Here is a 12,755-nt window from a genome sequence, read left to right on the forward strand (position 1 = left end):
CTAAAAGGAAGGCTTAAGAAAGCCTCAAATAAACCACACACACACACACAAAAGGTTAGGCCTTGTTCTGTTGGCTTTTTTTTAATGTTTCTGAACAATAAAAAGTAAATCAAGACTCCTTTCCATAATCAAGGGCCTACTCAGGTCTGCAAGCATCTAGTTAAACTGCTACTGATATTCTGCCAGCAGGTGCTCTTGGGGAACCCGGCTCTGATGCAGATAAAAATGCCTCCTACAGCAGTAATGATGGCCACTGCTGCCTAACTCCTTGCAAAAGCAGTCTGCACAGCTCATGCTTTCTGCCTCTAGGACAAGGTCAAGGCACTGCATGTGTGAGCTGTTATAGTGCCAGTCATGAACAATCAGAGCACAGTGAAACAGAAGTCTCTTGCTGTTGCTTACTCTCCGTGTTTGACTGTGTACATGAGTTTTTTGTGGCCTGTTTCACTCCATTTCATGTATTACAGCATTCCCAGTGACCTCTGGTGGTTTGCTTACAGCCTAGACCTCTGTTAGTCTGAAGAAATAAAGCATTGTGGTATAATTTTCTTTTCAGTTTGCCTCCTAAGGATCCTGTAACATTTTAAGACTCCAGCTTGATTATGACCTGTTTGAAACAGCAACTAAGGTTTCAACTGAAACTCAGAACATCACAACTCTAAGTCTTTGCTCTTCGGCCTGCATCAGGAATAGTGTGGCGAGCAGGGAAGCCATTGTGCCCCTGGACTCAGCACTGGTTAGGCCACACCTTGAGTCCTGTGTCCAGTTCTGGGCCCCTCAATTTAGGAAGGACATTGAGACTCTTGAATGTGTCCAGAGAAGGGCAACGAGGCTGGGGAGAGGCCTCGAGCACAGCCCTACGAGGAGAGGCTGAGGGAGCTGGGGTTGTTTAGCCTGGAGAAGGTTCAGGGGAGACCTTACTGCTGTCTATAACTACCTCAAGGGTGGCTGTAGCCAGAACGGGGGTTGGTCTCTTCTCCTAGGCAACCAGCACCAGAACAAGAGGACACAGTCTCAAGCTGCACCAGGGGAGGTTTAGGCTGGAGGTGAGGAGAAAGTTCTTCACAGAAAGAGTTGTTGGCCCTTGGAATGTGCTGCCCAGGGAGGTGGTGGAGTCACCGTCCCTGGGGGTATTCAAGAGGGGATTGGACGTGGCACTTGGTGCCATGGTTTAGTAGTCCTGAGGTGTTGGGTGACAGGTTGGACTTGATGATCTTTGAGGTCTTTTCCAACCTTGTTGATTCTGTGATTACTTTTTGACTTGTGTATTATGTATGAAATGATTCAATGCCTGAATTCTCCCTGTAAATGTGAATCAATATTGTGAATGCCATGGACCATGTCCCAAGGCTATTAACAAATTACTGTGACACTTTTAGCAACCAGAGTCAGTGCTTTACTGCTGTTCATCTCTTAACTTTTGCAGGTTACTGCAGTTATGACTGAGCATTATATGTTTTTACAATCATTTATGATGCTCTCTGTTAGAATGGCTTACACTTCCACTTACTCATGCTGTACCTACAAGTCTTAACAGTCAGACATTAGGCATCTTAGTACTTCTGAACTGAAGTTTTCTTCTTTGCAAAACCAGGCAGGAAGGCAAAAGCAGGCCCAGCTGTTAAGTCTGAGTTACACAGCAAGAAAGAATGATTTGGGACAGAGAGAAACTAAAGTAACTTGAATCACAGGCATAAGAACTCCAAAACCATCCACTGGTCAGCAATGACTACCAATACATGGCTGTGATGCATGGTGGTAAAATACCTTCCAGGATGCTTTACTTTTTAGGTTTTTTAGTTTGTGGTGAATGACTGAATGGCATCACTGGAGGGGGGAAAAAAAGGGGGAGTTATTGCAATCAATACACTGAATAAGGAGGTAAAAACTTAATGCTGAATAATTTAAGAGTTTTGGTATTTTTTTTCCTGCTTGAAAGAAAATAACCTTTCTCAAGGTTCCATTTGTCATTTTTCTGTAGAGGCACTTCAGGATAGCTCTGTTGTTATCCTCTGTCCAGCCTCTAGATTTATGGGAAGAAAAAGCTACTTGCAAAATAGCCCTCTGCACATCTCTCAGCAAGTGCTGCTAATACTTCTTTCCAAGCAGGTCCTTTTGTCAAATGCCTGAAGGAATGGAATATAGGGAAAGAACTGGAATTCCAGAAACTGAAGGAGTGCCAAGGTATCTCAATTACCTGACAATATCCTATGTTTGGATTTCTAAAAGCATAAGCTGTCAAGACTCTCCTTAGAGCAGCAATACCCATCTCGTTCTGGAAGGCAGGGTGCTCTGGAAGGGAGCGGTGCAGGTCCCTCTCTATCTCTTCTGTAGCCAGATTATACTTCCCCATTGATTTCTCCACAAGGTCCTCATAATAGCCAGGATGAGTGGCCATTTCATTAATGGCTCCTGGGGGTGGGAGAACAGTATTAAAATCAGAAGCAAAAAGCAAGGGTTAGCAGACACAGCACCTCAACACAATGACCTTCTGCTACCGTTTCATCTTGAATGTCACCAACAGGCACTTTGAAAGCCAATCCAAAATGGCATTTTTACAGAGGTGGTGAAAAAAGAAAAAGGATGTGATTAGGTGATGGAGGTATTACCCTTTCTTGTCTTCTTCTCTAGAGGCATTTTATAATGAGGTTAAAAAAAAATGGAACAAGTTAAAGCCTCTTTCTGCCAGAAAGAAACAAGAGGCATGAAGAACAAACCAGCTGTGCAGTCACATGGCATCATGAGCTCTCTCTGTAGCTGGCTGTGGGTTTGATTCTCCTAAATAACACAAAACATTCCTCTGAGAAAGCTACTTGCCCAAGGGAGGGAGGAGATTAGTGCTTGGTTGCAGAAAGCCAAAAGCAAGAGACAGGCTCTCCTGAGGTCTATCCCTGCTTCTGAGAATGTCACCTTGGGCAGGGCACTTAGCCTGTCCTAGGGATACCATCACATGTTCACAGAGCTGCTGTGAGATTTCACTGCTGACTTGAAAACTTCTCTGGAAATGAAAATCTCAGCAGCAGACCTCAGCAAAAGAAAATCAAGTGCCAGTAGCACACTGCAATGCACAAGGAAAATTCTAATGCCACATACACCACGAACATTGGTCTAAACTGGCTGTTCCTCAGAGGACAAAAATCTGTGTACTCCTGCCTATGTTTTCTGAAAACATTCATGTTTCATGTCCAGCAGCAAAGAAAAGATGTGCAAGACAAACCATTATTAGGGAACAAATAGAGGACAAACCAGAAAGCATTGTTATGCTGTGACATAGAGCCCACGGTGTGCTCTTATCCTAAATGGTGTAGGCAGCTGCGGTGCCCTCCTTGGGGAGGGGCAGAGCTAGAGAAGGCACACAGCAAGTGAAAGGTTATGAAGAAAGCCTGAGGCATGGACTGATTTCCATAACTAACAATAACATTAATAAAATTCTTCAGCTTTGGAGAGGGGGAAGCCTAAGGGGACAGAGATCAAGAGACTCCTTGATGGCACAGAAATATTTTCTCACCATTTTTCATATTAGGTGCCTCCAGCATTGTAAAGTGGCTTCTTCATTATCACTTGCCAAAAAATAAAGACAAGAAAATGGATAGGTGTTCCATGCAACACGCTTCCACTTGGAAATTCCTTGCAACAACTCGCTGTGAAGGCCAAATGCTTCATTGGATTCAGAGCAAATGGGCAGTAGGCCTGGTTGTGGTTGTTGAACACCTAGAAGCTGCAGGACTGCTGGCTTCTGGTAATAAAAAGTGTGTGTTCTGCTCTTTTGTGTTCCTCCCTAATTATTTGAGCCTGTTTGACAAAGTGTATTTACTAGTCTAACACAACTGTTCTCTCAACCAGTCTGGCACCTGCTAACAATCACAGCTTCACTTCCTCCAGATATTTTCAGACACTTATCTGCACCCTTTAACATCTTTGAAACGTCTTCTTCCCTCATACTTATACCTGGAGCCCACAGTCACATTCAGATGAAAACCTACCTGAAAACAGTAACCAAAGCTCCCCTCTCATGCTCTCTGGAATGCCCTTCAGCACCAGGTCTCTGGTTTTCTCTGTACGATACATACAGACTCCTTGGCCATATTCAGCAAAGTGAATCTTCCAGGCCTGCTCCTTCAGAAACTCTTTAGCCTAAAAGCAAAGACAGGCAGGCATAAAAGTGCAGCTCCTCTTTCTTACACTGCCCCACTGAAATGCTAAGTGATACAAAGCCTGCCACATCCTGACTTTGTAAGTGAGCAAGGAATGCCTTGGCTACAGTCCAATTCTCTTCTTAATGGGCTGCCTCCTTCCATTTCTTAGCTTCTATCCCAGCAGAGACCTTGCTGTTAAAAGAATATTGTTGAAGCAGCTGTACTTAAGAGCAGGCATACAACCTCCTTTTGATTTACATCCAACTTTGCTTTTTGTGTAGTGCAGTTGTTTGTGCTGGTAAAGCAGAGTGTTCAACACTTGATTCCTTTGAAAAACACTGCCTCTTAACTGTCTGTGGCTGAACAAAACTCTTCAGGGGTCAGAAACACAGACTGAAAAGAAAATACACATTTGACAACTTTGTCAGTCCAGCTACAGCACTCCAATCACTTCAACACAAGAGAGATGTGGAGGTGCTGGAGACAAAGGAGGGCAAGGAAGCTGTGAAGGGCCTGGAGAATAAATCTTATGAGGAGCAACTAAGGGAGCTGGGGATGGGTAGTTTGGAAAAGAGGAGGCTGGGGGAAAACCTCCTTGCTCTCTAACACTACCTGAAAGGACATTGTAGAGAAGCTGGTGCTAGTCTCTTCTCACAGGTAATTAGTGATAGAACAAGAGGGAATGGCCTCAAGCTGCAACTGGGTAGGTCAGTGGTCAGGCTTTGGAATGTGCTGCCCAGGGAGGTGGTGGAGTCACCAACCCTGGATGTGTTTAAAGGCGGTTTGGATGTGGTGCTTGGGGTTGTGGTTTAGGGGTTATCAGCTGTACTTGGTGATCCTGAAGGTCTTTGACTGTTTCTGTGACTCTGTGGAGGTGTGTTTTACCAGCTTGGGGTTGAACTCCTCAGGCGACCTCCGCCGATACATGGTCATCAAAGCCTGAGTTGCGGTTGGAATGCCATTGTCGTTCAGATTGAACTGGCGCTCTCCCTCCGACTCCGAGCTGAGGCTCTTATGAGGGCTGGCAGAAATTAAACTGCTTGATCTTGTGAACACCTGTAGAAAGCAGTCACAAGCAACACAGACACGGGGCTGAGCCAGCCTCTGCACTCCTATTACTTCAGAGTTTATAGATGCTGACGGCTAATAGATACTGAGCAAATTAAATCAATCAAGTACATGCACAGGCTGAGCATGTAACAGCAGAAGTTAAACCAGAACAATGAAATGGTTTCCAGTTTCTCCACAGCTCACTCCCTCCAAGTAATCAAATCCTATCCCCAGAAAAGCTAATGTTCATTTTAGGTAGCCCTGGACAACTAAACTAGCTCCCTTGGTCTCCTGACAACATCATAGGACTGTTGTCTCCTCAGGTGGCTCCTTGACTGTCCAGAATGTACTCAGCACTGCTGAGGCCACATCCTGACTATTGTGTTCACTTCTGGGCCCCTTGTTATAGGAAGGACATTGAGGTGCTGCAGTGTGTCCAGAGAAGGGCAGGTGATGGGCCTGGAGCACATTTCTGTGTACAAAGGTTTTGCTTCACAAAAACCTAAAGGCTTTTCCTGGCTTCTCTCTCCCCACAGCAGTTAAAATCCCCTTCTTCTAGTAAACAACTCGTGTTCCCCACATACCTCATCATCTGAGCTGATACAGCTTCCAGAAATATTTTTTTCCAAGTATATTCTTGAAGTGGTTTGCTGCAGAAAGTCTGAGATCCTCTGTACAAGAAAGTCTCTGTCTTTCAGGTTGGCAAAGAGGAAAGTCATTCTGTTTTTTGTGCTGATTGACAGAGGGCTGGGCAGCACACTGGAGCTGTCTGCCTTTTCCACTATTGTCACCTAGGGAGAAACAGCAGCTACAGCTTTAGTTCTTTGAGTTGCTTGGTCTGAGAAACCATCTTGAGACAATAACCCCATCCCCTTTAGACTGAATCACCATGGACATCTCTTCTGTGGGAAAACAGGATTTGGATACAAAGACTTCACAAATCTGAAAGATGAATTCTGTCATCCTTCAGAGAGCTGGCTTCAGCACATTCTCCAGCAAATCTACTTTGCACCACTTCAGTTTGTTTTTCCCAGGCTTTACTTGAAAAGAACCAGCAACAAAAATGTCTTCTGTGGGATGCAAATCTATGGGCTTTTTATAGGCTCCCCAAATCCTTCTCCTGTTTCCCAGCACCAGTACAGGCTGAACTGACAGACTTTTGCTTGCATTTTATTGCAAACACCTGAGAGTAAGTCAGTTTTGGGATAACACTCCTGTTCCACTATAGTATGGTTATATACTGTGATAACAACTGTTATTGCAGCTGTACTCCCATGGGGTACAGAAACCTGCAACAAGGGGAAACTAACCCCATGTCTCCCCTCACTAAACGCCTGACCCTGTGAGGTGGAGATTTCTGTTTGGCCTTCAATTGTTAGTGGAATGGTCACTAATCTAACTGACCTCCAACATGCACACAGCCCTCTCACCACAGACTACTGAGTACAGGGCAGCAGTTCCCTCAGCTTTGGGTAATGAGTATTAAAGGAATCCAGGGCTAAGCCATACGTTCTGGATGCATTATATAAAAGCTGGGTGTTCCAAACACTGCCAACTATTAGCCTTCAAAATCAATCAAATCAAGCAGGAGCAGGGAAGTCATTGTGCCCCTGGACTCAGCACTGGTTAGGCCACACCTTGAGTACTGTGTCCAGTTCTGGGCCCCTCAGTTTAAGAAGGACGTGGAGACACTTGAACGTGTCCAGAGAAGGGGAACAAGGCTGGGGAGAGGCCTCGAGCACAGCCCTACAAGGAGAGGCTGAGGGAGCTGGGGTTGCTTAGCCTGGAGAAGAAGAGGCTCAGGGGAGACCTCATTGCTGTCTACAACTACCTGAAGGGAGGTTGCAGCCAGTAGGGGGTTGGTCTCTTCCCTCAAGCAACCAGCACCAGAAGAAGAGGACACAGTCTCAAGCTGTGCCAGGGGAAGTTTAGGCTGGAGGTGAGGAGAAAGTTCTTCCCAGAGAGAGTTGTTAGCCATTGGAATGTGCTGCCCAGGGAGGTGGTGGAGTCACCATCCCTGGAGGTGTTCAAGAGGGGACTGGACGTGGCACCTGGTGCCATGGTTTAGCCATGAGGTCTGTGGTGATAGGTTGGACTTGATGATCTTTGAGGTTTCTTCCAACCTTGGTGATTCTGTGATTCATGCAGCTCACACACTAACCAAAATACAAATGACCACTGAAGGTACTTTTAACCCACTTTATGACTTTAAACAATTTCCTAGGTAATGAAAACTGCCTCACTGCCTCCAGCACAAGAGAGGGCATATTCCAGTTTACCAGGACCTTCACTTTGACTCTATTTTTCCAACCCTTTTAAAAACAGAGAGCCATGGTAAGACATTAGTGTTCGATCTCAGCTTAACATCTCCAGCTATTTGTCACACAACATTTTCTTGGGAGATGTATTTAAAGAAAACAATGCACAGCCCAGGTGCCAAATCATTTCTCTATCCTCCCAACTTCCTTTTATCTTTCTGTTAGCTCCAAACATATTAGTTATTCATTAACTGAAAGGCCCTCCACTTCACTAATTGCATATTGTAATTAGCTAAAAGCATTCCTGCGCCATTTTTCTCTTTCACTGAAAAACTGTTTGGGCATCATCAGCACAAAAAAAAGGGACATGCTCTAGAGGCACAGGACAGACATCATAACAAGCCTGCTCAGCTATAAAGAGTGCTGATAACCACCTATTTTCTGTTCAAGTAGAGGCACACACATATTTGAAGTGCTGATCTTGGAGACTGCACCCACTGGGTGCAGAGAGCAGCGCAGTCAGCCACTGAAAACCATCTTCTCTGATCCTCATTTCTGAATCACTGCTTTGCTATTGTCTCATCTGTCAAAATACCTCAGGATATCACAGAATACTGGAATTATTTTAGGGTCTGACCCAAAGCTTTAATTGAACAGAAAGCTTTCCTTTCATTATTAAGGGTACTGCTAGTTGTTCTGAGGACTGCCACTACTCAGTGTGTTACTGTTCTCCCTCACTGGTGCTGAGACTCAAACAGTTCACACAGAAGTATTTATTCCTTATTTCTTCCCCTAAAAGCTCTAGGGCTGCTTTGCATCCCTTGTGGCTGTGGTTATCAAAAGCAGCTGCTGAATATGCAGCCAGGAAAAGAGGTCCTGTTAAATGCAGACTTTGTCCTTTGTACCATTTGCTTTAACCCTTAAAGATCTGGGGAGGAGGGGAAACAGTGCCTTGAAATACTCAGTAATACTTCCAGTCAAGCCAAACTGTCCTTGGTTACATCAGCTTTGCTACCATTTCCAAGACTTCATTTAGACAGCTCCCCATTATACTATAAATCTAGCTAACCAGAAAAAGCCTCCCCAGCATATTTTCTTTTTCATTACATCAAACTTACAATCTTTTTCCCTTCACACCTGCTTTAAGCAACCAGATTTAAAGAGGGAAGCACAGCAGTGTGCAAAATGCTGACCAATATTCCCCCTATACAGGAGTGATGCCAAGTCTGGAGGAAGTGATAAATTCAAATCCTCAGCATGATCAATCTTTTTTACATCTGACAAAAGCAAATCTCATCTGACAGATTCTCCAACAGGAGCTTCATTCATCAATCTATGAGGTTTTATTGTCCCTATGAGGCACAAGAAAATTACCATGAGGCTGTAAGTGGAAACATAAATTCTGGGAGGTGAAGGACTCACAAGGGTTGTACAAACTGACAGAGAAAACTCTCTGTGAATAGTAGCAGGACCCTTAAATTAGGGGACACAGTCATTAAATATGACTTAGAACACACCAGAACAAAATGCTCACAACAGATCACAGGCATGAAGAGAGGTTTTTCTCCAATAATGAAAAAAAACCAAACCAAACCAACCAAGCCAAAGCTAGGATGCAATTTCCAGCAGGACAGAAGCCAATCAGATCCTGGGCTGCAGCAAGAGAAGTGTGGCCAGCAGGGCAAGGGAGGTGATTCTCCCCCTCTACTCAGCTCTGGGGAGACCCCACCTGGAGTACTGACTCCAGTTCTGGAGCCCCTATTACAAGAGGGATCTGGAGGTGCTGGAAGGTGTCCAGAGAAGGGCCACGAGGATGAGCAGAGGGCTGGAGAACCTCTCCTATGAGGACAGACTGAAGGATTTGGGGCTGTTCAGTCTGAAGAGAAGGCTCCAAGGTGACCTCATTGTGGCCTTCCAGTATCTGAAGGGGGCCTACAAGAAGGCTGGGGAGGGACTACTTTGGATATCAGGTAGTGATAGGACTAGGGGGAATGGAATGAAGCTGGAGGTGGGGAGATTCAGACTGGAGGTGAGGAGGAAGTTCTTCCCCATGAGAGTGGTGAAGCCCTGGAATGGGTTGTCCAGGGAGGTGGTTGGGGCGCCGTCCCTGGAGGTGTTTAAGCCCAGGCTGGACGAGGCTCTGGCCAGCCTGCTCTAGTGTGAGGTGTCCCTGCCCATGGCGGGGGGGTTGGAGCTAGATGATCCTCGTGGTCCCTTCCAACCCTGACTGATTCTATGATTGCCTCATTATTTGCCCTACACATTTGCAGATACAAGTATTTACCTCTCGAAGAGGGATAATAAGGCTGCACAGGTTCTCTTCTTTGCTAGTAAAGCAAATGTAGTTTGTAGAAACAAACATCTGGCCCAAAATATGCATTTTGTTGAATGGAGTCCAGAGAGTACAGTCTGTGTGTCCATCTAATTTCTCATCCTTGGGCAGGCGGAACAACGCACGGTATCGCTCACTCTTTGCTCTGGCATCAAGATCCCTGGGGGGAAAAAATAACACAAAACAACCCACAGAAAGCTTTTCTTGTGTTGTGAAACACAGAACACATCTGAAGAGGTTATTTCATACAAATCATTGCAGGTTAACCTGCCACACACAACTCATGGTAAGCACTGAGCCTACAGCGAAACAGTGGAAATAGTTTGCATGCAGGGGATGCACAATCTTTAGGAAGAGGTTTTTCCCCATGGGGGTGGTGAGATGCTGGAACAGCTTGCCCAGGGACGTGGTAGAAGCCTCATCCCTGGAGGTTTTTAAGGCCAGACTGGATGGGGCTCTGAGCAACCTGAACTAGTGTCCATGGCAGGGGGGCTGGAACTGGATGATCCATGAGGTCCCTTTCCAACCCTGCCAATCCCATGATTCTATCTCTGCTGCTAGAAGATTCTAAAACTACATGGAAAAATAATCCTGCCATGAGTGACTTCAATATATTGATCCTGACTTCTCAGCAGGGGCAGGCTGGGTGATGCTCTTCCATGCAGCCCTGCTTTCAAAGCCTACACACAGTGAATCCATTTATTATCAAATAACATGTTGCTAAATAACACATTTTGGTGATACTACACCAAAAACTATTCTTTGTGGCTTATTTGTTAACATGATGGAATCCTTAGGGCTACAGTTTGTTAACCATTTCAGGACTTAGGTCTTAATAATGCGTTCAGTGCACACCACCAAGCTGAAAGGCAAACCTCAGGGACATAATGCTTGTCAGATGCCACTAAGGAAATATAAACCAGGTTATAATTCTGTATGGTTCACTAACAGGATCAACATACACACTAAGGAAGAGATTAACAAGATATCATCAAATTACAGGATGAGAGCTATAAAAGAGGCAGAAATATTTTCCTGACAATTTCTCATCTCTAATTTATTTATTTGTATCTGTTACCTAAAATAAGTCCTGGATAGACTTCATCTAGAGCAGCTTTTCCATTGTGGCTATAGGACCAAGTATGAATGTTGGGCATTATTTCTTCATAACAGTTCAATTGCTTTATTACCTTCCCCTGAGAGCATAGAAGGGCCTTACATCAGATACCTAACCCAGTGTCAGGAGATACATTAAAGAGCTTCTAAACAAATGAGAATTTGGCTCAAATGTACTTATTTTTACAACACACAGGGGTTGGTCTCTTCTCCCAGGCAACCAGCACCAGAACAAGAGGACACAGTCTCAAGCTGCACCAGGGGAGGTTCAGGCTGGAGGTGAGGAGAAAGTTCTTCCCAGAGAGAGTTGTTAGCCATTGGAATGTGCTGCCCAGGGAGGTGGTGGAGTCACCATCCCTGGAATTAAGAGGGGATTGGAAGTGGGACTTGGTGCCATGGTTTAGTAGTCCTGAGGTGTTGGGTGACAGGTTGGACTTGATGATCTTTGAGGTCTTTTCCAACCTTATCGATTCTATGATTGTCAAATGCTTCCTCCTACCTATTTCAACAGAAAACCAAGTAATTACATTTGAAGAATTCTCCACGTTTTGCTGCTGTTGGAAGCAATGATTCTTTTGGGGAGTAAATGGGCAGCCACATTAGAAAAAGTACTGGCAGAACAAGTACTTAGCCTAGGGGTTGCACATGAGATTGTCAGGGATTAGATCAGGACAGACTAAATACATGCACAACATGATATGTGTAACTGTGGTATTATGCTGTGTGATAGTAGTCACTGCATCACAGAGGACACAAGTATCTGAAGTTATAGATACAGGATCAATAGGACCAGGGGGAATGGAGCAAAACTAGAAATGGGTAGATTCAGATTGGATGTTAGGAAGAAGTTCTTCACTGTGAGAGTGGTGAGACACTGGAAAAGGTTGGCCAGTTTGGTGGGGGAAGCCCCGTGGAGGTTTTTAAGGCCAGGCTGGATGTGGTTGGGAGCAACCTGATGTTGTGTGAGGTGTTCCTGGCCTTGGCAGGGGGGTTGGAACTAGATGATCCTTGAGGTCCCTTCCAGCCCTGAGAATTCTCTGATTTCCCTTTTTTCTATGAAAATTGCTGCAAGAGAAAGGACTGAGGAGAAACAAAGGACTTGGAGCCAGTGCCACCTACCGCTTCAGTGCAGAGACCTTTTTGGGGGATTTCTTTTTCAGTTTGGGTAGTGACCTGTCTTGTTCAAATCCTTCATTGTCCAAAAGCTGTCTCATAGCTATATTGGCCAGCTGTTCCATGAGCTTAAATGTCTCACTGATGTTAAGGAATACTGAGAAGAAATGTTCACTTGACCTTGTGCTCACTTTGATCATATCAGGGAAGAGCAGCGTCGCGTTCTTCTCAAGCTGAGTGATATCGACCCAGCGGATAACTAACTTGGCTGAACAGAAGCAAAGAAACAAACAAAAGAGTCAGTAAAAAATTAGCACATTGGGAAAAAAGAGGCATTTCTTCCCCCTATTCCTTTACAATTTATTCAGCTGAATAAGTTAACCCCATTAATGTTCATAAATAGATGAAGGGCAAAGGTCAGGGTGATGGAGCCAGGCTCTTCCCACTGATATTCAGTGACAGGACAAGGGCCAATGGGTGCAAGCTGGAGCAGAGGAGGTTCCATGCAAACATAAGAGAAAACTTTCACTGTGAGGGTGAGAGAGCACTGCAACAGGCTGCCCAGAGTCCCCTTCTCTGGAGACATTCAAAACCTGCCTGGATGATTTCCTGCATGACCTTCTCTAGGTGCTTCTGTTCTGGCAGGGGGTTGCACTCAATGATCTTTTGAGATCCCTTCCAACCCCTAACATTCTGTGAAATTTTCTTGCATCTTGAAAAGCTGGGAGGACAGCATAAACAGACCCAGAT

The 12,755-nt window shown here is 45.0% G+C and overlaps 1 protein-coding gene across 1 annotated transcript in view; it reads right to left on the reverse strand.

The window, feature by feature from the left end:
* The window catches only part of TBC1D9 (TBC1 domain family member 9), a 57,082-nt gene that overhangs the window by 15,592 nt on the left and 28,735 nt on the right, over window positions 1-12,755 (reverse strand). The window contains exons 5-10 of the mRNA XM_054172536.1: window positions 12,012-12,273; window positions 9,729-9,936; window positions 5,771-5,977; window positions 5,022-5,192; window positions 3,984-4,134; window positions 2,198-2,412 (exon numbers count right to left, since the gene is read on the reverse strand). Coding sequence (XP_054028511.1) covers window positions 2,198-2,412; window positions 3,984-4,134; window positions 5,022-5,192; window positions 5,771-5,977; window positions 9,729-9,936; window positions 12,012-12,273 — 1,214 coding nt within the window. The remainder of the gene's footprint in view (window positions 1-2,197; window positions 2,413-3,983; window positions 4,135-5,021; window positions 5,193-5,770; window positions 5,978-9,728; window positions 9,937-12,011; window positions 12,274-12,755) is intronic.

The sequence above is a fragment of the Dryobates pubescens genome, chromosome 24 (assembly GCF_014839835.1).
Source record: "Dryobates pubescens isolate bDryPub1 chromosome 24, bDryPub1.pri, whole genome shotgun sequence".
Classification (NCBI taxonomy): Eukaryota; Metazoa; Chordata; class Aves; order Piciformes; family Picidae; genus Dryobates; species Dryobates pubescens.